A 24,101-nucleotide genomic window follows, 5' to 3' on the forward strand; every position below is an offset into this window, starting at 1 on the left:
ACACAGTTTAGAATGCACTTTTTACATGCAGAACAAAAGTACTTTGTTTTGCCACTCTAGACAAGAAGCAAATAGCCAGTACCCTTGGTTCTGCCTCAAGTTGCTTACTTCGCGAATGTAGATTAAACAAATAACTTAATAATAATTAACAAAAATAAAAACTGAAACTAAATAAAACTGCAGTTAGCCTAAAAAAGTGTACATTTGAATGATTCGATAAGAAACTGATAATGAAACAATACATTGATGTATGGATCAAAAACAACAATAGGATGAAAAGAAACATTCACAAATTAAAACATATAAACAAAATAAATACAAATATATGGATCGTGATTGATGAAATTTAAATCAAGTTTTTAACTGCTATACTAGGTTTGTAATCAAATTTGTACAATAAACTCGCTTTCGCTCATCAGTGGTTGCCACCCTAGTTTTTTTTTCTAACCTTAAATTGAATCGAACTTTTTTAAGCCCCTAATTTTTTCTGATTTGTTTCGATGTTATGCATAGATGCATACATGTTGACGTATGTACGTACATATTGTTTTGTGGATAAACCTGATATAGTTATTGTACCTTGTATTTCTCTTCTGGAGAAAAAACCTAGAATATATGTACATACATAACATTGACAATAGGCACACGCGATACAGAAACTGTCTGATTGGTATGCAGATACAAGAAAATGCTTTGAAGCCTGAAATTCGAGGCATTTCCTATTGTCTGTGCTGATGTGTGGTACCACCAACATGATAACGAGACCCTACCATATATGGGAAATACTTAATTTGTACAATTTTAGCAGAACCAAATAAATGATTTATTCCAACGAATAATTACAACTGAAACACAATCACAATGGTATAATTGAAAAAAAAAGAAAAAAATTAATTCACAAATAAGTTCAAACAACATATAAATTTTGGTAACTGTTGGAATGAATATTTTCTTTAGTTTTTTTTTGTTTTTAATTTTCATAAAATAAACATTCTTTATTGTTAGACAAATTTCAATGTCAGTTATGGCTCAAATTGGCAATTTAATTTTTAGCCCATATTATTCGATACTTGTAAGATGATTATCAAAGCACACGTCAAATTACCAAAATACTAATGAAACAATTGTTTAAAAATATTTTTTATCTTTTTTTAACCTAAGCAACAAAATTAAATAAATGTAAATATCATACATAATTTTATATGCAAATAATTCTCTTCTTTACATATTCTGTACGCTGGGTTGCTTGTTTTCATTCGATACCTTAAATGTTTTTAAACTTTTCGGCACCATTACCGGTCAAAATTGCCTTGATATCTTCTGCATCCAATGTTTCATACTTAAGAAGAGCCTCCGCTAAAAGTTTGTGTTCTTTGTTGTGTGCTCTTAATATTGTCTTAGCTCTTTCGTATGATTCCTAGAAAATTAAATTATCAATAATACACACCCATTTTATTAGATTTATAATCATACCTGGAGAATTTTCTTAATCTCTATATCTATTTGATCCGTTGTGTTTGGAGAAAGATCATTAACCGGTACTAAAGTTTTGCTATTGCCTTCATGCGTTCTTAAACCTAAAGATTCTGACATACCCCAGTCCTTAACCATAGAAATGGCTATCGCAGTTGCTTGCTAAAATAAAAAATTATAACATCGTTTTTTAATATTTAAACAATTCAAAATATTACCTTTAGATCATTTGATGCACCACTGGTGATTTTATCTGCTCCAAAAATTAATTCTTCAGCGGCCCTTCCACCCATCATGGTATCCATCATAGCAAGAAGCTGTTGTTTAGTAATATGGTATGATTCTTTTTCAGGCATGTAAGCAGTATGTCCGAGTGATGGGCCTCTTGGTATTATAGTCACTTTGTGCAGAGGGTGACTTCCTTTCGTGTAATAAGCAACTATAGTATGACCTCCTTCATGGTATGCTGTTATTGCATTGGTTTCTTCGTCTGGGATTCGTGATTTTCTTTCAGGTCCTTAAGTTAAAAATAAAATTAACACTTTGAAATATTTTCACACAGCTTTACACATACCCATTAGAACTTTATCCCTGGCATCTTCAAGGTATTTCATCGTGACAGATTCAGCTCCGTCAATAGCTGCCTTGAGTGCTGCTTGATTCACCATATTTTCAAGATCGGCACCAGTAAACCCAGTTGTCCCACGTGCAAGGAGATCGACATCAACACTCTTTGTACGAACTCTTCCGATATACATTGTTAAAATTTCTTTTCTACCAGTTAAATCTGGAGTTGGCACCTGAAATTAAACCAATAGCATTTTTATTGTCGGATTCAATTATAATCTTCGGCTGATTGATAAAAACTCACATTTACTTCCACATCAAATCTTCCAGGCCTCAAAAGTGCCTTATCCAAATCATCACGTCTGTTAGTCGCACCAAGTACAATAACACCGTCGTTTTGATGAAAACTGAAAGTTGATAATACAAATGTCATAAGAGGTCAATAATTCATGATTTAGGTGTTAACCAACCCATCCATTTCTGAAAGCAACTGATTTATAGTTTGGTTCGCGTAAGGATGAAGGACCGAATTTGTACGCTTTGCCCCCACAGAATCTATTTCATCAATAAATATTACACAAGGTGCACGATCCTTGGCAGCTTCTGAAAATTGATTCATGTTTATAGCATATGTTGGCATAAGTTAAAGTCCCGGTTCGAACATTTGGAAGACAACCATACTAAATAAATCTCGAACCCTCCTCGCTCCTTGTCCTACTAGAATTTCATCAAATTCTGGGCCCGCAGCATGAAAAAATGGAACACCAGCCTCACCGGCGACTGCTCTAGCTAACAATGTTTTGCCTGTACCTGGAGGTCCAACCAGTAAAACTCCTAAAAATTTAAAAAGTAAATTAAAGAAAACATAAAAATCTTTTATATCATACAATCAATAAAATTGGTATTGAATGGAAAAAAACCTTATAGATGCATATATTATAACTACAAACCTTTTGGTAATTTTCCTCCGAGTGATGAAAACTTCTCAGGATTTTTTAAAAACTCCACAACGTCTTTAAGTTCTTGCTTTGCCTCATCAGCCTATTACAATCATTTACATAATTAGTAAGTAGCAAGTATAAACCATTAAAGTAATGAACGCATACCCCTTTAACATCGTTAAAGGTTACATGAATTTCCTCAGGGTCCACTTCTACTTGATTACCAATTTGAATCCTGAACATTGATCCATTTGCACTAGCTAAAAAAAAAGTATCATCAGTATGTGAATGACAAAAGTAATACAATTTTATTACCCATTAGAGAGATAAAGATAGAAAGGAAAAGGATTATAGTAAGCAGTTGTTGCACTAGTTTAAGCCACCTCGCAGACTTTCCAACACCTTTGGCATTTTGTTGGCCCACCATGTATCCTTCAGCAAAAGCGATTTTTGCCTTTTGAACTTCAGTTAGAGAAGTGTTTGATTCAGGACTGAACAAGTCTGTAAATAAAATGGTTAATTATCAACAGCAGAGCAATCTACACTCGCAAATCTTACTCTTGATTAAAGTGTTTTCGTGATTTTCCAAGGCACTCGGCTCAGGTGGAATGGCTGGCTTGTTCGGACTGGTAACTTTCTCAAGACCGAAAGCCTGCCGCAGCCTATGAAGCAAGCTGGGGCTCCTGGCTATTTCTGCTTTAACGCTCCGTTCTGTTTTAAAACCCCGTACTTGTACATCTGTGTGAAATACAAAATATACAAAAGTTACAAAATTACAATAAGTACTCTTAATTCCTCAATAACCTAAGACAATGAGCATCAATAGATAGTTAAATTCTGCTGTCAATTTTTTTCACACTTCACGCCAATAATTTACAAACATAACATATCCTTCAAAAAATGCTGAGAAATAAGAAGGTATGAATAACATGACTTATTTGTTGCAAAACAGAGAAGCAGGAGACCTATTTTTGCCGAAATGCTCTCTATATGGAACCAAGGCATGTTAACCTTATATCAAGTGGGACATCATACATTCAAGATAATAAATACATTCTCTTAAACTTTAATACAAGGAAAAAATGAGTGTCCTTGAGACATCCATCATCAGCTTACATTTATATATTTGGTTTAATTTTAAATTCTTGTCAGTTGAAAATAGTGCAGGAAGTGTAAGGGGGTAATTTAATACCAAGCAAATATAACAAGCAAATATATATACAATAAAACTACATGGCAAAGTCATCATTTTCTTCAAGACGAATGATGAGGTATGTATTTAATTAGTCCATGCATGTTTAACGGTCATAATTAACCATATTAATTATTTCAATTAATTATTCTTTTTATCTAAGGTCTTGATCGAGATGAAAAAGTGAGTGTCACAAGCAGGATTCGAACCCATGGCCTTCATCTGAATACAGTGCTTCTCTAACCACTTGAGCTATCATGACTTCGATCCACTTGGACACCAACCACCTATAACCTTTTGAATTTTCCCTCTTATTTGCCATTTTTCAAATTTTATTTACCCATTTTAATTAACTTTATTATTATTCAAAGGTGTGGGTTCGAATCCTGCTTGTGACACTGACTTTTTCACCTCAACCAAGACCTTAGATAAAAAAAAAATAATAATTAAAATATGTATTTAATCCATTATAACTCGTCCGATTGACCAAATAACTTCTTTCAATTAATTAATCTTTACAGTATTGGTTGAAATGAAAAAGTTAGTGTCACAAGTGGGATTCAAACCCACCATTCTTTGGCTAAATACACCACTGCTCAACCTCTTAAGCTATCGTGACTTCGATCCACTTGGACACCAACCTATAACCTTTTGAATTTTCCCTCTTATTTGCCATTTTTCAAATTTTATTTAACCATTTTAATTAACTTTATTATTATCCGAAGGTCGTAGATTCGAATCCTGCTCGTGACACTGACTTTTTCACCTCAACCAAGACCTTAGATTTTAAAAAAAAATTAATTGAAATATGTATTTAATCCATTATAACTCATCCGATTGACCAAATAACTTCTTTCAATTAATCAATCTTTATGTAAATTATTGGTTGAAATTAAAAAGTTAGTGTCACAAGTGGGATTCAAACCCACGATCTTTGGCTCAATGCACCGCTTCTCTACCACTTGAGCTATTGTGACTTCGATCCACTCAGACACCAACTTCCCACTTCAACCTAGCTTTCGAATTTTCCCTCCTTTTTGACATTTTTCAAATGTCGTGTAATCAGAATTCAATTTTCAGCGACAAGTGAAATGGCGATGGAGAGCTTTAGTAAAACTTCGTTTTATTTATTAAATCCATTATATTTTGTGGTCTGATTGACCAAATAACTTCTTTAAATTAATTACTCTTTATGTAAGGTATTGGTTGAAAATAGTTTTGTATGTATTTAATATTCAACCATCAACCCTCTCACACCGTACATTCCTACTAATATTTACATTCGGTAATTAAAACATTTGTTAAAATGCATTGAGGAATGTGCAACTTGAAAGAACAGAAACCACATTTTTCTGCAAAATTGTACAGAGGAGTCAAGTCTCTGTTATTATTCTTATAAAAACTATACATTTTTTTAATTAAAAATATAAGTTAGTAATTTGTTGAAGTCATGAGGAGTGGTCAAGAAAGAAGTAGTTTAGAAAAACACTTTTTTCATTTTTTTTGCCGATATTTCGACCTTTATTCGGGTCATCTTCAGGGCACAAAGTGTGGTGCTATTCTTGTGGTGTCATTTTGGTTCTGTGTGAAAGTGTTGCGTGAAATTATGAAACAACAGGTCACTAAGGAACACACACAAAAGTTAGTCTTATTGTTGCATACATCATTGTCATATGTCAATACAACTATATAATTTTGCAACATATGTTTGTATATTTAATTGTTATAGTTTATAAAAATTGTTTGGTTGTAAATAGATGTGGTGTTTAACAAATTTAGAATGTTTCTTTTAATACTTTACACATTACTATTATAATTTACAATATTGATGGGTGACTTGAAAAGCATAAGAGCAGTAGAATATGATATTTTAATGTTTTTATTAAAGTGTATTTATAAATCAAAATCTCTGTTTATATATTTATTAACACTTGTTCAAAATCATTTAGTTCTGTGTAAAAAAAAAGAAAAAAAGTGGATAAATGTTTTTGCCAGGTGAACAGTAGCATGATATATATCAGTAAGAAATGTTTAAATTATTCTGATTAAAATATTTATTTAAAAAAGTTGAAAATGTGCATTCTCACCGAATATCAAAGGCTTGTTTGGCTGAAGGAATTCATGCTGGCATAAATTTTGTGAAACCGCAATCGGAAGACTCGCAGAAAGATTTCCTTTCGAGTTTCGTAGTGTTATGTTCTTGTTGTCGACTACAATGTTTAAATCTTGGAAGTGCTTCTTTACCCTCCTTGGCAACGAAATATTTTCAAAGACGTTCCATGAGGACGGGAGGCTGTCGAACAGCCCGCTCTCTTTACAACTCGCCGACGCCTGAAAACAAAGTTTTATCAGCTACGAAGACGGACTGACTCAGGTCAAATGGCTTACATGTTCAAAGCTTTCAGAAAACCTGACATCAAACACTTGATTCTTCTCTGTAGTGCTCTGAGAGCTTTTGTGCGTGATACGGGTACGTTTTGGGGCCGCAGAAGTGAACTGAGTCAAATGAAATAGAACCTAAAATTTTATTAAAACCATGTCAAAATTATCATAGAAAAAATTTAAATAAATAAAATACAAAAACCCCTGGCAGTTTCTATATCTGACAAAACTTCTCAAATGAGTTCCCATACCCAAGGCGAAATGCGTAAATACAATTCACGTAAATAACTCTATAAATAAAACTATAAACGAAATCCAGGTTAGAAGCGTTCTTACCTGATTATGTTGTTGTAAAGAAAACATTGAATATTTCAACTAACAGAACCTCTCACATAAATTTTAATGTTTATTTTAATTAAAACAGTGTCATGAAATTCTTGTAAAAACTAGGTACTTAAGTAACTAAGTCGAACCTCCGGGTTTTTTTACCATCAGCTGATAAATTTACTAAAAAGGCCGAAATGTTTTGTGGAAGGACTTTTGATAGAGGCTGATTCTGTTTCCAATTCCAAAGACGACCTCTAACCATGACGTAAACAGGTTATCGAACGTCGTCATAGGTCTAGGCCTCTACCCAATTTCATATACACGCCCAGATTTTTTCATTCCTTTTATTTCTATTATCCTATCTTACAAATTCATACTTTAATTACTTATTAATACTAATCTTTATTATAAAATCATGCAATAACCACTGTCTAAATTTTATTAATTTAAATTAATTCAATAAAATTTTATTTTATTTAATAACTAGGCAGAGGCTATTACAGAATTATCTCAGATGAAAGGGTATTAAAAAATTCAATGTTTTTATTTTTTGGATGTTTCGGGCTATCAGCCAATCTCCAAATATCACAATAACCATTGTCTAAGGGGGGGAGAACAATCTAAATTAAATTTTATTTAATTTAATAACTACGCAGAAGCTATTACACAATTATTTAAGATGAAAGGGTATTAAAAAATTCAATGTTTTTATTTGTGGGATGTTTCGGACTATCGGCCAATCTCCAGCAGCCCAAATGGGTTAATTCCTGCTTAGCAACCAAAAACAAAAAAACGCACAAAGAAATGGCTATTCATTTTTACCAATTTTAATTAAGTCATCTTTCAGCCAAGCTGAAAACAACAAAATGAATTAAGTAAATTGTATATTATTGTATATACGTGTGGTATTTAGTGACTGTTAATTACTGATTATTTGGAGATTATGAAATGTGGTCTGGTGTGACGTAGGTTTAGAAGAACATTTTCTTTATTGTGCCAACGTTTCAATCTTTATTGAGATCATCTTCAGCTCTCAGTGTTTGTTTGTATATATATATATATATATATATATATATAAACATCAATATACAAACAATAATAATAAATTATATAACAATTCTTTAGATTATATAAATCTTATCTATGTATATTTATTCATTAATTTTTAGTTTAATTAAATGTACTTTTTATCTAAAATCTTGGTTGAGATGAAAAAGCTAGTGTTAAGAGTGGGATTTGAACCCACGGCCTTTGTCTAGTCCAATCTCACTTTGAATCCTGCTCGTGACACTAGCTTTTTCATCTCAACCAAGATCTTTGATAAAAAAGTATAATTAATTAATATGGTTAATTATGATTACCAAGTACATATACGGATTAATATTTAGCTTTATTTAATGGTTTTTGCAATTTAAATGTGTAACATTTGCCTTGCTTTTTTATCAGATTTCAGATTAATTTTGCTATATTTTGTTTTGTAATTAACAATGATACTAGCCCTAAAAGAGTTACTGGTTACTGCAATATAAAAATGTATAATTATCTCTTCTGTCTCTCTCTCTTTTGTCCCTTCTTCTTCACTCGCTCCCTCACCCTCACATAACCTTATACACACTCTCTAGTTCTCTCACTATCCATGTAAGAATTATCTAACTTTTAGTTAGTCATTGCTGTATAATGAAATCATAAAAATGAATCTCAGCTTATTTTCTAAGAATAAAAAACATCATTGTGTCATCCTTGAAGATTTGTCCAGTAAACCAGGTACAACTTTAATTTACGTATGTAAATAAAATGGTATAATAGTACATAGAATAATTTTATAACAAGTGTGATTTTTTAGTGATTAGTTGTTTTAATAAATTGCTAGATTCGTGTGGACAAATCCAACAAATAATTTGTAACAAGTGTAAACTATTGGAGAGATTTTTATTCAGAAATCGCGTGAGATGTAGGTTTCAGAAAAACATTTTCTTTATCATGCCAACGTTTCGATCTTTATTGAGATCATCTTCAGGTCCTGGGATTTACAAACATTGTTTACATATTACAATTACATTTTGGAATATGTAAACAAGTTTGTAAATCCCAGGCCCTGAAGATGATCTCAATAAACATTGGCACGATAAAGAAAATGTTTTTCCAAAACCTACATCACACTAGACCGCATCTCATGATTTCTAAATAAATATCGATTAACGGTCACTAATCACCACACACTATTGGAGAGATTCTAATTTTTAATTTCATATTCTAATGTACTCTATTGGTAAATAATTAAATAAAACTAATAAATAAAAAGTAACACAGGTTTTACATGTTTATTCCTACACTGATTTACAGTTCATTTTGTTAACACATTTGCTGTGCATGTCTATGGGTAAGAATAAATTATACTGAAGAAAAATTTTTCTAGTCTAGAGCATAAAACTTAAATAATATTTTCACATTTGTTATGTTATTAAAGGAAAAATGAATGCAGAGCCAAAATATTAGATTTTTTAAGAATATTTACAAATTTTATTATAAAAACAATTAAAAAAATGTCATGAGAAGCAGTTTCTGTGTACAAAATTAATTATTAATAAGATACATAATATATAAATAATTAATATACGATGGCTTATTGCTGAAGGGCATTATTTATTTATTTTTATTTTATTTTTTTTAAAAAAAGGGAGAAGAATTTTTTTTATGTCTCTGTTAACGGTTTTTCATTTGCTGCCTTTATCCTAGCCATTCTTCTCTCTTCTGCTAACAGCCTGTTTTTAAGCATCCTTGCCTTTTGTTCTTCTGTTAGTGTTGTTGGCTGTGGAGGAATTTTTGTCGGGAGCAGTTTATCAAAAGGATCTTCGACAATGGATTCAGAAGCGGGCTCTTCTTCATCTTCGTGATGCACCACCGACCCATCGGCAGCTCCCAATCTTAACGATTCCATTGCTCTAAACACCGGCTTTTTAGAGCCCAGCTCTTCTATCTTGTCGATGCAGTCTTCAAAACTGAAATTAGGGTACAGCCTATGGGCCCAATGTTGCAGCCTGGTAAGAACGTTGGTCAAATCGTCAAGCTCGTAACCTTTACCCTTGAACTTGATGTTTTCAAATGCCGACATGATCGCTCCTAATCCTCGAGGGCCAGTCAACCTTGGCGCATCCAATTTCTGCCTTGGCCTGCTTACTTTTCTCACTTTAGGCTGGACTCTTTTTGACTCTTCTTCCTCAACATTTGCCCCATCGGCATCATCATTGGCTGGCACTTCTATAGCTTCTTCGGCTTCAATATCTTGTATTTCCTCTATATCTCTCAAATCATCCTGCTCCCTAAACTCTTCAAAGATGTCATCCATTCTGAATAGACCTTGAAACATAAATTAATGTAGTATTAATAACTTTTTTTGTAATTCTGTAACTCTATTATTAGTAATAAAAAACTTTTTAATTTATTTTTCAAACAACACAGATATAAAACAATTACACAACATCAATCATACCAACTATTTCTAAATTACTTCAGTTTTATATTCAAAGTTATAGAAAGAAATTAACAATCTAAATATTGTTGTTCTCAAGTGCCAGCGGTTAAAGGATTTTTTATTTACTTAGGCCTTAATTTAAGTCAAAATTATATTTTATGTGTATTACATGTAATAGTTAAGTATACATCTAAAAACAGTCTAGGTCCATGTAAACTTAGCAAAACAAGTCTCTGACTGGTTTGCCCAAAACATGAGCATGACTTATTTAAGAAGAAATTTAATTCCTCAGGGTCCAATGGAAGAAAGAAAGTGTGGCTTAAGCCAGCAGAACACTAAATTAAATAGAACACTATCGTCAGTCAAACGGGGGTCGTTGTTTGGGACTGAATGGGCGATTTCACATGAGTTCGCAATGTACACATAACTGATGGGATCATGGACCAATATGTCTACAACGATGTTCTAAAACAGAATTTAAAAAAAAGGACTATTAAAATTGGAAAAGAAAGGATTTGGTTTCCAACAACAACCGTAAAACACATGGCTTGGCAAACTCAAGAATGGTTTGCCATTCTTAATTTAATTTTAAGAATTTAAACTCAAGAATGGTTCGCCATTTCTTAAATCTGGACACCACCCCAATCGCCCGATTTAAACCCTATCAAGCAATTGTGGGATAATATTAGAAGGTAGCTTAAAAAAAGAAGATAAAAAACAAAAACCAACTAAAAGAAGAGATTTTACAGGAATGGTCTAATACATACCTGGATGTGTCAAAACAATTAATTCTATCAATGAAAACCTGTTTATTAGCAGTAATAAAATCTAGGGATGGAACAATAAATTATTGAGATAAAATGTAATGTCCACTTCTTGTTCATCTTTACATTTCTTATGTCCCACAGCTCGAGACTGGTAAAAATATGTCCACCAGTATTTCCTGTTTATAATATAAAAAGCCATGTATTTTTACAATGGAAAATTTTTTAGGCTGGTATGGGCAGCTCAAAACATACACAAAAATACAACCAAAATTCTCCAAGTTCTTACACCGTTTTCAAACCTCTGCACACCTATATTTGTATAAAAATGTACACACTGGGTTATTTACTTTTCAGGTGACAACTTTAGTGGTTTATTTTTATCAGATCTTCAGTAGTTATTGACAATTAGGTGCGAGACAATGCATTTAAATTCAACCATTTGGTCACAAGGAGAGAATGGGTTGTGCTCATTATGTAACTCACGAAGTCCGGAGAGAGTCTTCACTTTGTGTTGGAATGTACTATACTAGATGAATTCTTTAGTTTGGTTCTTTTACTGTTCAAGATCAAAACAAGTTGATAATTTAAAAAGTAGAACCAGTGTAAATATTTGTTGGAATTAAGTGTCATCACTATCGTGCTGGCTTAGCTGTTGGTTCAGCAGATCAGCAGGATGACAGCAGCTGCAAGAAAAACACGCGAACTGGAAGAAATGAGAATCGAGTCATTCTTACTTCATTGTGACCAGACCTCATACCTTATTTTGATTTTTGTTGCATCAATACACTTTCTCATTTTCAAATTGTGTATTTTCTCCATTTTCTTACAATAGATATGAGCTTGTGCAGGAGTTGTTAGTTGTCGCCAGTCACTCTCATCGAACGTGGGTGAAATCAGTGCTTGTTGTTATTATTTAGGTCTGGAGACTGTAGGGGTGTGTAAAGTCCGTGGGGGCCATTCTTGTACGTTATGTGCAGTATTTTGAGTTGTTCTATTGAAACAGTTGGTTTCTTATGAGCCTAGAATAAAACGTTTACGTATGTGATTATGTTTTTCTAACTGGCCTTATAAACACTTATTCTTCACATTTCTTAATTAGAATCTAATAATTGACAGCCTATAATCAACTATTTTACTAATTGCTCGCAAAGAGTTTAATTTCACAAATAATTTGTGTATTTCATGTCACACTTCCATTCTTGTTATGTTGGCAATGTAATATTGGTTACTGAACGATTGTGTACATTTTTCATTTTTTACACAAGTACACACCTTAATGTAAACTATGTATTTCTCTGTCCAATATCCAAGAGTGAGCAGAGACTTTCTTTGCACCCAATATTTTATATTTTGTATCTGCTACTATCTAAAGTGGGAATCAACCCAAAGAATGCCTGCAGATGGTCGCTGTGTAATGGAAGAATTTATAACATTTTGTATCTGCCGGGTCTTCTAAAGTGGGGATCAACACGAAGAATGCCTGCTTTTGGTTGCTGTGTAATGGAAGTATTTATAACATTTTGTATCTGCTGCGTCTTCTAAAGTGGGGATCAACCCAAAGAATGCCTGCAGATGGTCACATGGCTTCGTTTACCTTCACCCATGGCGCCATGGCTAGCAGAATGGAGGCGCACAGTTGTGGACTAATTGGACCACGTGGGATTGCAAAAAAGAGAACACGTTTTTCTCTTTGACAAGAATTCATCATTGGATATCTACAACATTTTCTATTCAATCAACCCCAACGGGTCTTGTTTTTGATTTCGATAATCCTGAACAAGCTCCTACCACGCCATGTTCTCCCTTAACCACATTATAAATTGCTCTTAAACCATTATACATTTTTTGTTGCTACCAAAATTTAATTTTAGAATTTTGGGAATGCGAAATAAATTGTCTGTATCTTTTTTTATTTAAAAAATAATGCGTTTATATCCATAAAACTTTTGTAAATATTAAAGGTAATGGGAATCGACTTTCTTACTAAGTGTATGTAACTGTTTGTATGTAGTTATTTAATTTCTTACTGAGTACATGAATAATTATATGTTATATAGGTGTTGTTGAAGTTGGAGTTCATAGTTAGCACACAAAAAAATCATATTTGTAGGATATTGTATTGTTAATCACCCAACATTAATTTAAGGTTTGCTTCCATTCCACTGAAAGTGTTCACTGATTTTTTGCTGAGTGTACATTGGGTACCTTTAAATGAATTAATAAAAAATAAAATTAAGTATCAATTTATTAACAAACATTACCTTAAGAACAATGATCGTACTGGACTGTAATCAGTACAACTTCAGGATAAGTAACTACTAACTACTAATTTCTTCTTCCACAAACTGAAAAGTGCAGTTGCCACTTCGTAGCCGATATTTGATAAGATAAAGAAAAAGATACTAATTCCCGCCGTTTGGTTCATACTAACGGCCCGACTCCGGCGGTACAACAATAAACTACTAATTTAGAGAAATATCACCTATTTTGTATATATTATGGTTAATAGTAATTTGATCATCCCTAGTCGGCCCATCTTATTTATTTATATATACAAACGGATCAAAGATTTTACAAAGAATAAAATTTAAGTAGGACTAGCAGATAAACAAAATTAGATATATAAATAAATAAAAAACCAATAGAAGATTATCTATGATCAATTTTTTAAACATTCATGATGTGTTAGCCACGAAGCCAAAACATATTTTAAGTTATAAGTTGTTACTCGTCTTAAATATTTTACGTAATTATTCATTAATGAATAAATAGCCATGACCCTTCAGGTCTAATAAATAAAATTTATCTTATTTTATAATCATTCATTTATTTTGCCTGTACATTTACGATAAATACAGGCAATTTAAGTAGCAGATAAACAAAATTGATAAAATAACAAGAACCAAAATGACAAACATTAATAATAAATAAACTATATTTACATATTATAATAGATATAGCAACCACGGTCACCAAGTCTCTGACATTCATACTGCATATTTTGATATTTTTAATAGAAATTATATGGCATATTAGGACTGTGGTAGATGAGTGGTCAATCATACTCTCAGCTTGTAGGAAAAAAAAAGTTTACACCACTATATACAACCACATTCCTTAGCTTCACAGTTCATAAGGCCTTTAATAATTTTAAAAATAAATAAACAATAGAAGATTATCTGATAGTTTTTTTTTTTAGCCACAAAGTCAAAACATTTTTTTTTTAATTATCACCTACAAAAATATAAACATAAAAAGCTTCCGTCAATGATAATTTACTATGTCGGAATGTCATTTTTTCATCAACAATTTGCAATGACTGGGTTCACCAACACTCAAAGTTCTATGGTCCACTTCGACGGGGCTGTACAAGTTTTATCAGCACCACAAAGCCTATTAAACGTCATCTCAGGTGGAAAGCCGAGTATTTCTCTTTCCTCTTGTATGCGGAATGAAAACGTGGATTCATGGGTGCCGATGAAATACCTTAAAAAACCAAAACACATGTATATAAACCAAGAGAAAATATTTTATATTTCGATGAAATAAAATTTTTACTTAGCATAACTGCATATTATTTGGTCTATTATGGCAATTCCACCATCTTTGAACCTTTTTTGTTTCTTGTCATCTGCCTTGTATTGAATAACAGTGACTGATTTTAACAATTGTTTTAATATCAGTACCTCTAAATAATAAAAAGAATTAAAATTTACATTAAGTAAATCATATTTTTAAACAAACTATACAAAAAAAAAAAAAGTAACTGTAATGAACTTTGCTTGTATCTACTAACTTGAATTCTAATATTAGTGACTATAACTAGCTTGCTGAAACCTAAATTACATTACAGCGATTATTTTGCTTACCATCATCAGGAGCATCTGTGCTAACGAAAACCACTGTAAGGTTCTGTTCTTGCAATTTGTCTTGAATTTGTTCTGCAGCATATTCCAATGATGGCACCTCAGCAGATCTTCCATGGAGGAAATCCCTTCTTCTCAAATGCACACACAAGTAAGACCCGGCATTAATTTTAGTTCTATCTTGCTGGAAACCAGTCGAAATTATATCAAAATTTGTATTTGAACGTCAACTACTCACATTTCTGCCATGGTTTCTTAATTTAACAACATCAAATAAATCATCCATTTGAAAATTTAATTTCATGAATGCTGCAGCTTCATCAACAAGAGGGCGAGCAAATTTCATACTCATCCTACATTGCCAGTATGTCTTATCGCCGAAATTATCATGAAGCATAATTTCACTACGCTGAAATACCGAGTATCTTGCAAAAATATTATACGATTAGCATTATTGTCAAGACATTGATTTCATAAACACAAAACTTACCTAGACTTGGAAACTGCAAGAATTTCTTTTAATAAGCTTGCACCACCTTGAAAAGATATACATTTAACTTCTTTTGCTTTAAGATTTTTGTAACCCCACAATGTTCCAACACTCACGCCTTCTGTTTCTCTTTAAAAAAAAAAAAAAAAAAAAAAGTTTTTAATTATTGCGTTAGTATTATTAAATTTTGAAATTGTTTAACAAACTTATATTCCCAGGAGTGTGGTTCTCGGCATTCTTCAAATGTCCATTTGTCTTCCCAAGTCCAATTTTTTGAAAATGCATCCTTGAAATGCTGAAGGTAATAAACGCTATCAAGTGCATCCCCTTCTAGCACGTCTTAAAAGCAGAAAAAAATTATCAGTATTGTAAAATTATATTAATTTTATTATAGTTGTCACAAACCATCCATGAACTCTTTGGTTTCTATAACTGGTACAAATCTTCGCATGCTGTCTAGGTCGAAGAACTGGCTCCAAGGGAGAAAATTTTGCTCGCCTATCATTTTGGAACGCCAGTGATACAAATGATTCCATGGCGGCAAAACCTAAAAACCCTCCTTGCCCAAAATTGTTTTATTTTATTTCATCATTACTTACCAAATACCAATAGTCCTTGGAGTTTTGGTTAAGATTTTTCAAAAAAATTGCCAGCCTCATATAGACATCCCGCCTCAAGTTGAACCCTTCGGATGGATTGACGTTGTATAGCACATATCTACAATTTAATTTAAAATTTATTTGTCTAAATTAAAGTCTAGTATGAGAAATATCCTCCAGATTTGTAACTCGATGGCAGAAGTTAGAAACAGAGAGGTTTAGAGAAAAAATTTAAACAAGGCCAAGACCTAAAATATTCGGTTTTGTCATCCCTGGATGATGATCTCAATGAACACATTGGGCTAAATAGTAGAATGTAAAATGTAGAATTTGAAATTAATTTTTTTGTGGCATCATGAGCACTTCTGGATACTGAGCGACATGAGTTGGCTATTGGGAGAGCTACTCTTCTCTGGACACTTTCTGTACTTATTCTTTTGAAATGTTCCAGCCCATACTTCGCAACCTTACAGTAGAATTGAGTGTATGGCTGATATAAGGAATCTTCTTTTGCTGGCTTTAGAGTCCTCAACTTTAACATATCCCCCCAGTACGTTATCTTAGTATCCAGCCTCACCCCAGGTTTGCCACAAGTCCTTTTGTAATTGGTGGTGTGGACTTGTGTATCAGGATTATTTCCTAGACAGATGAACTATCTCCATTTTTGTTGTGGCCAAGCTTGGCCCATGGTATTATATCCACATGGTCACATAACTTGGTTGGGCCTTCTCTGTGCATCCTCTACATGCCCAAATCACTGACACAATTTTGTCTGGGTCCTAACCAACGAGGCATCTCCAACACATCATAAGCAGTTGGGTTCTAATTAAGCCTTGAATGGCTCTTGCTGTGAACACCTTCCAGTGCGGTTCCTCAGCAGTGTCGTAAGAAAGCTTTTTTTTTATGAGTTAACTTCATAATAATCACAGAAAGTAAGTTGGCACTCAGAAAATTGCTTCTAGAACGTCTAGTATTTCATTACCGCTGGCAATATTAAAGAGATTTTTTACATCCAATGCTAACAATATTGATAATTTTCTTGAGCAATAAATGCCCTGGGTTGGTCACTACTATTTCAACATCCTCTTTTACTGCCCGAGCACTTAGCTGCTCTCGACACGATTGTTATCCTCGTCTTTAATAATTTTCCTGCGGTACTAAATATGTACAGAGGTCTATAAGCTGATGGCATTCCAGTGCATTATCATACATCTTAAGCAACAAATCAGAGCAAATTGTGTCACTTCTGTGGGTATGTCATTAACTGCTGAAGCTTTTTTGTTCTACAGGTCTTTCTGCTACCAATAGATCAAGTGTGTACTATTGTTTGATAGTTACCTATCATCTTGGTCTGCTTATCCACTCTGATTTTTGTTGGTTCAGGTGCATTTCAGCCTTTCAAATTAGTATGTACTGTCATTCTGCTTTCAAAATTGAACTTTTTTTTTGTAATCCTAACTTCCACATGACTATCTTGAATACAAAGCCCTATGGGTAACCATCTATGTCATATAGGTCATTCTACTCTATCTTGTGCTATACAGATTTCATCTTTAAATGTTTTCGTCATGCTCACCTCGATGTTTCTTCTCTTACCCCTTGTAACTGAGCTGCAGTTGTATTCTAAGATCAGCTATCATTTAATCTGTCACCCAATGGATGATCGTTTCCTTTTGCGAGGCATCAAGTCACATGCTTTGGGCAAGATTCTCATCATTGTTTCGGTGATCTTCTCAGTATCATTTGAAATATTAGAAGAGGAGCCTTAATTCTAATTAGGGGCCAGGGAGGCTGAGTGGTTAAGGCATCAAACTTATTTGCCTCGCTGGCCATCCTAAGTTCGAATCCTTGCACAATTTTAACTGAAAATTGTGTACAGTAAGTATTGTAAACCAGTTTGACCTCGTCCATGACAGGCATTGGGTAGTTGGGCCTTCCTGTATAACAGGAATTAATACTATTCTTCAGGTTTGCCATTCCATTTATGCTGTCCACCTTTTATATTTAAATACTGAGGGAGGGGATCTTTGAGGGTCACATGAACTGGTGATCATAAATGAAAAATACTTTTTAGGCGGATAACTCTGGGGTGCCTGTTGATGCCATAACCCCTAAATTCAGTTTTGACAAAAAAATTTCTAATCAAAATGGATTGGGAGAAAGGTATCAATGTTAATGACGATCAGATCTGGTTTACAAATGACTTCAAAACCAAAAATAGGTTAGGAGCTGGCATTTATGTAAATAAACCAAGGACTAGAATTGTTATAAGCTTTTTACAATATGCCAATGTCTTTCAAGTGGAAACTGTGGCTATTGCACACTGTGCTAGGTATTGTCAATAGAAGAATAGCCATCTACTTGGACAGCCAGGTGATGCTGAAGGCACTTACCACATCGACGGTGAAGCTCAGAGTCATTTGGGACTACATCAGAGCCCTGTCAGACATTGAAGAAAATAACAAAATTATCTTTGTCTGGATACCAGAGCAGAGGGGCAACAAAGAGGCTGACAAATTGGCTAAGGAAAGTTTGATGAGGACGCCTACTGGCCCTTAACTCTTTTGTGCATATCAAACTGCCAAAAACACAGATCCCTTAGACAATGCATTAATAAGTCCTCTGTTCAATGGGAATGCGGCCCAGGACAGAGGCATGCAAAAAAGTTTATCAAAGAATAATCGCAAAAGCTAACAGCAGAACTCTAAATCAAGGACGTGCTAGGACTAGAATAATAATTGGACTGCTGAGTGGACACTGTAGACTCAGAGTGCAGATATGGTGAAGGAGACGAAGACACAGCGGAACATGTCCTATGTAGGCTGATTTCTACTCCTGGGAAGCCTCTAAGGAAAAGCCAAGGCATGAAGGATACATATGGGAGCTCTTTAAAAAAAGCTTTGGGGTCTGGTTAAAAAGCTTTAAGCTTAATGAGGAGCTGTAGATTAAAAAAAAAAAAAAATGAAGATCACAACAGAACAATACTGATGTGCAGGTAAAGAGTCCAGCTCCTATATAATCTAATCTAGGCTGATAATACAACTAAATCTTGACAGATAAAACAGTATGCTAATAACGGTTGTTACAACTAAAAACCCGAAAATAACGAGATCTTTAGCATAAAACCCAAGTAAAACATGATTTTTAGGCTAGAAAAATATCTCATTACTGTTTCTTCTCCACAGTGGAAAGATAACAACAAAATATAGAATAATAAAGTCAAATCATATCAACTGCAAAACAACTCTCAACTTCTAGGGCTGAAATGTCCTAGTTGCTGAGTTATGACCTCAGGTCAAACTTACAACATACATCGACCAGAACCAATGAAGATACATGGTAAAAAATTGTCCATATGATCTCCTTACAGATGAAATTTCGAAAAATCCTTTCTTAGTGGCTATCCATGTCATAGGAATGCAATATCAAAATTTAAGCCCTTTTGAGCCAGCGGTTTGGTTTGTTTGTTGCCTTTCACTCAGTCATGGAATGTTTTATAGATTTAAGTTTTACGAAGTGATTTGAAATTTCTTTGAAGACCTACTTGTTCTAACATTCCTAAGGACTCTTGGACTATTTAGGCTTCAGATTAACGATCAATATATAGACATATTAAGATTGTATTGCCCTGATGATGAACTTAAAATAGGTCAAAAGCTTGGCAGTAACAACTGAATTTGCTTTTTTCGTGGTCGTGTGGTCGATACTTCATCTGCCTTCACCTCACAACTTATGAAGGTATACAAGGGACATGTGATAACTACTAGATGAAAAATATACATTTTGATCTGATAAAAGTCAATACCTAAAATTAACTCGAGAAATGCCATCACTACAATCGTCCTTCTTATCAATCTTGCAGACTCCTTCATCGCATCTGTAAACGTCGAGAAAGACCAGGAACAGTGCAACTAGGACTGACAAAGTCATCTTCCCAAGACAAATACGCTCCACGGATGATAAAACCATCGCGTGAACCCTAGAAAAACAAACTTTGTTGCAGACACACGAAATCAATCTTTCTGTTTTATTACAATAAGTAATTTTACTGTCAAATTTGTACGTGGAAAAGCCGTTTTTGTGAGGTTTGTTTTAACGCTGATACTCTTAGAAGGGAAAAAAATGAAAACCGATTGGAAGCAAAAACCTTTCTTTGATAAAAGTTAATAAAAGTAATGTACAATGAGCATTTGCTTTGATAAAATAAGTTTTGAGTTTTTTTAATATGTGTTTTTTTAGAATATAATAATATATTTTACTGTTTAAGAGTAAAACTAAAACATTGAGAACATTGTGTTTTTAATATTTTAATTTTGAAAGTGCTAACACTTGGAGGTGCTGCTTGTTAGTTGTGATTGAAAGAGAAATTGGAAGCCGACAAAGGAGAGGTTTCAAAAACAAAACCTGTCCGATTTATACATTAGTGTTTTAATTGAATTTTCCTTTAATTCTTAATTATAAATAAGTGAAAAAGATGAGCGGTAGCGGTATGCTGTATGGGGGAGATGAGATCGGGGCGTTGGTTTTCGACGTGGGCCACCATTCTTTCCGAGTCGGCTACGCGCAGGAGGACGCTCCGAAGGCGGAAATACCGGCTGCGGTCGGGGTCATCGAAGACGGCAACCAGAACCAGACCTTAAAGACGGAGGCCATGGACACTGACAGGAAGCCGGATTCGTCCAATATATCTTCGACCACTTCGAACAAATACTTCATAGACACGACTATATTGAACGTGGCGAGGAAGGGTATGGAAGTGCACAGCTACATGAAAGACGGTATGATCGAAGATTGGGACCTGTTCGAAAAAGTGCTCGACTACACGTACGCAAAGTGCATCCAGTCCGACTCTGAATTCCACCCAGTCCTCATGTCCGAAGCTCCTTGGAACGTACGTCAGAAAAGGGAGAAGCTGACGGAGCTCATGTTCGAGAAATACAACGTCCCGGCTTTCTTTCTTGTCAAAAACGCCGTCTTGGCCGCTTTTGCCAACGGCAGGGCCACCGGCTTGGTCGTCGACAGCGGTGCGACTCACACTTCAGCGGTGCCTGTTCAAGACGGCTTCGTCCTTAGCCAGGCCATCGTCAAAAGCCCATTGGGAGGAGACTACATCACAATGCAGTGCAAACAGCTCTTGCAGGTATTAAGAAATCAAATTTTATTAAATTGTGTCGACTGCTGACAATTATGAATGTGTGGTATTTAGTGACTGTTAATTAATGATTATTTGGAGATCATGAGATAGAAAAGCATTTTCCTTATTGTGCCAATGTTTCGATCTTGTAGATCATCTTCAGGGCCTGGGATTTACAAACATTGTTTGGATTGTACAAATATCCCCGTCTTAGAATAAGTTGTAATTGTAAAAATAAGAAAAAAATAAATAGTTTAAAGGACCACACAAAAAGGGTTGTAAATCTGAAGGGTGTCGCAGACCCTGATGGGGGGTACCAGGAGATTTCCCATGAACCTGGGAAACAAAGTTGCAATAGTTGGAGAACCGATCAAATAAGTAACTAACGTCGAGTTACTTAGTGCTGAAAGGTTGTCACTAGTGACGTGGGACCTCGTAAATCGGGGTAGTGTCAATCAGGTGCGAGACACCAGTCTCCCCGACTTTTGATTTTCCTTTCCACCCTACTTCAGCAGAGAAACTGGTATAAAAAGGGATGATTTGGAAATCAAAAGTCAGTCCAGTTCAAGGGCTAGAATTGTCTAGTTCAGAGGCTCGAATAGTCTAAAGAAGGGACCAGTCAGCCAGCACCGAGGGCAGAATGCAGCCACACTCTTTCTGGGACTCAGTGAGTGGACTCAGCCAGCAAGAGCCAGGAAGGACTAGCCATTGCGGCAAGTCGAATAGAGTCGACTGCCGAGGACCTGGGAAGCTGCTGGAAGAAGATCCTGGAGGACATAGGGATGATATGTAAGCTGATATTGGCGAGCATCGTTTGGGGCAAGTCCTTTTGCAACTAAGCTCATCCCAGATTTAGAGTTGTGGCTGACTTGGTGGATAAGTTAAGATTTTGCTGTGGTTGTGCATATATAAAATGCTTAATTTTGTTAAAATAAATGTTTGAGAATATACTCTGATTTCTTAAATTTTTGAACTCCACCTTCCCCTACACAAGAATAAGCAGCGAAGCACTTACGCCAACTATTCTCTTATCGCTTAAAAGAAAGCAAGCGAATAGAGAGAGTTCGTTCGGTCATAGCAAGGTGGTCGTGCCCAGCATACACATGTAAGATGTGAAAATGAATTTATACAATGATGTACGCAATATAGAAATTTTAGGTTTAATCAAAGTAATTTGTTGAAATCGTGAGGAGCGGTCAAGAATGAGGTAGTTTGGAAAAACATATTTTTTATTTTTTTGCCGTCATTTCGACCTTTATTCAGGTCATCTTCAGGGCATAAAGTGTGGTGCTATTCTTTTGGCATCATATTGGCTTTTCGTCATCAACACTTTCACACAAAACCAATATGACAACACAAGAATAGCACCACATTTTATGCCCTGAAGATGACTCGAATAAAGATCGAAACATCGGCAAAAAAATAAAAAAGATTTTTCTATACTACCTCATTCTTCACCGCTCCTCATGACTTCAACAAATTAAGAAACAACCGGTTACTAAGAAACACACATTTAATCAAAATATTTGTACTCACTCAAAGTATGTCTTTTCTGTGTAGATGTGTCTCTGTTGAAAGCATTAGTGAAATACATCTACACAGAAAACACTTTGAGTGAGTACAAATATTTTGAATAAATCTAAAAAATTTATATTGCTTACTTCATTGAATAAATTCATTTTCACATCTTACACGTATTTGTATAATCCAAACAATATTTGTAAATCTCAAGCCCTAAATAAGGACCAACATTTTGGCACAATAAAGAAAATGTTTTTCTAAACCTACATCACACAAGACCGCATCTCACAATCTCCAAATAACCATAATTATTATTGAACCGTCATAGGGACACTCATTGGGTCTCATCACGAGAGGCCTTAGTTTTTACACAAATTAATTTGAACTATAATTTTCTAGGAGAATGATATCGAAATTGTTCCCACCTACATGATTGGCAGCAAAGAGCCAGTGAAAGAGCGAGAAAAAGGAAAATATACAAAAAAACGCAATCTTCCAGAGGTGACTCAATCTTGGCATGCTTATATGGTTAAGAAAGTCATTCAGGATTTCCAGAACACTGTTTTACAAGTCTCCGAAACACCTTACGATGAAAAAACTGTATCTTCAATTCCATCTGCACATTATGAATTTCCTCATGGTTATCATCAGGTGAACTTTAATTTTAATAATTTTTAAATTTCACATAGTTAAACATGACGTTCTTTTTCAGGATTTTGGCAGTGAAAGATTTAGGATACCTGAGGCACTGTTTGATCCCAGTGTGGTTCAAACGAGAGGAGGATTAGTTGGAAATACAATGCTTGGCGTTGGGCACATTGTAACAACAAGTGTTGGAATGTGCGACGTCGATGTAAGGCCTGCACTTTACGGCAGCGTAGTTATCACTGGGGGCAATTCTTTCATCCAGGTATATAAACTGAAATGCTTACACAGTATTGTTAATAAATGACGTGAAAATTTATATTTCCTTTAAGGGATTCACTGAACGATTAAACCGAGACTTGTCCATGAGGATACCAGCGAGCATGAGGTTGAAACTGATATCAGCCAACGGTTGTTCAGAAAGGAGATTCGGTGCCTGGATAGGTGGTTCGATTTTGGCGTCTATCGGTACATTCCAACAAATGTGGATCAGCAGTCAGGAATACGATGAATCGGGTAAAGGTCAAATCGACAGAAAATGTCCCTAGTCAGTATCTATATTTTAAGATTCTCAACGTTTTCTATACAAACAGAATTGTCATTTGGCCAATTTAATTTTATCTTTTATGTATTGGAAATTTAAAATAAAATAAATTCTTAATTTAGTTTTAAAAGAAAGGATACTTATAAATTTCTTCTTTCTTATGAATAAATAATTGAACATT

At 34.3% G+C, this 24,101-nt stretch overlaps 4 protein-coding genes across 5 annotated transcripts; 1 reads left to right on the forward strand and 3 right to left on the reverse strand.

The window, feature by feature from the left end:
- Positions 1-1,180: 1,180 nt before the first annotated feature.
- LOC106664365 (ATP-dependent zinc metalloprotease YME1 homolog) lies at positions 1,181-7,073 on the reverse strand. The gene is made up of 14 exons (XM_014390043.2): positions 6,892-7,073; positions 6,562-6,690; positions 6,261-6,504; positions 3,540-3,719; positions 3,297-3,482; positions 3,147-3,241; positions 2,991-3,081; positions 2,722-2,874; positions 2,511-2,643; positions 2,345-2,447; positions 2,048-2,273; positions 1,692-1,990; positions 1,474-1,635; positions 1,181-1,417 (listed from the first exon to the last, which is right to left on the reverse strand). The coding sequence occupies exons 1-14, from the start codon at positions 6,916-6,918 to the stop codon at positions 1,265-1,267; spliced, it is 2,181 nt and encodes a 726-aa protein (XP_014245529.1). The 5' UTR covers positions 6,919-7,073; the 3' UTR covers positions 1,181-1,264.
- A 2,478-nt stretch (positions 7,074-9,551) lies between these two features.
- On the reverse strand, positions 9,552-13,516 carry LOC106664405 (TIMELESS-interacting protein). Its single transcript, XM_014390098.2, has 2 exons — positions 13,383-13,516; positions 9,552-10,239 (listed from the first exon to the last, which is right to left on the reverse strand). Exon 2 carries the CDS (start codon positions 10,226-10,228, stop codon positions 9,575-9,577), a length of 654 nt encoding a protein of 217 aa, XP_014245584.1. The 5' UTR covers positions 10,229-10,239; positions 13,383-13,516; the 3' UTR covers positions 9,552-9,574.
- Positions 13,517-14,307: 791 nt separating this feature from the next.
- Positions 14,308-20,266, reverse strand: LOC106664390 (GDP-fucose protein O-fucosyltransferase 2). Of its 2 annotated transcripts, none has more exons than XM_014390070.2 (10): positions 20,111-20,266; positions 19,882-20,055; positions 16,077-16,194; positions 15,883-16,024; positions 15,684-15,816; positions 15,478-15,606; positions 15,226-15,412; positions 14,991-15,171; positions 14,680-14,809; positions 14,308-14,607 (listed from the first exon to the last, which is right to left on the reverse strand). In XM_014390070.2, the coding sequence occupies exons 2-10, from the start codon at positions 20,043-20,045 to the stop codon at positions 14,457-14,459; spliced, it is 1,335 nt and encodes a 444-aa protein (XP_014245556.1). In that variant the 5' UTR covers positions 20,046-20,055; positions 20,111-20,266; the 3' UTR covers positions 14,308-14,456. The 2 variants fall into 2 exon arrangements, with proteins under 2 accessions (XP_014245556.1, XP_014245555.1); XM_014390069.2 differs by having other exon boundaries at positions 20,126-20,265.
- A 165-nt stretch (positions 20,267-20,431) lies between these two features.
- On the forward strand, positions 20,432-24,054 carry LOC106664225 (actin-like protein 6B). The gene is made up of 4 exons (XM_014389722.2): positions 20,432-21,216; positions 23,131-23,382; positions 23,444-23,641; positions 23,709-24,054. The coding sequence occupies exons 1-4, from the start codon at positions 20,551-20,553 to the stop codon at positions 23,922-23,924; spliced, it is 1,332 nt and encodes a 443-aa protein (XP_014245208.1). The 5' UTR covers positions 20,432-20,550; the 3' UTR covers positions 23,925-24,054.
- Positions 24,055-24,101: the final 47 nt, after the last annotated feature.

This window comes from Cimex lectularius, unplaced genomic scaffold, assembly GCF_000648675.2.
Source record: "Cimex lectularius strain Harlan isolate CLEC.00 unplaced genomic scaffold, Clec_2.1 scaffold50, whole genome shotgun sequence".
NCBI lineage: Eukaryota > Metazoa > Arthropoda > Insecta > Hemiptera > Cimicidae > Cimex > Cimex lectularius.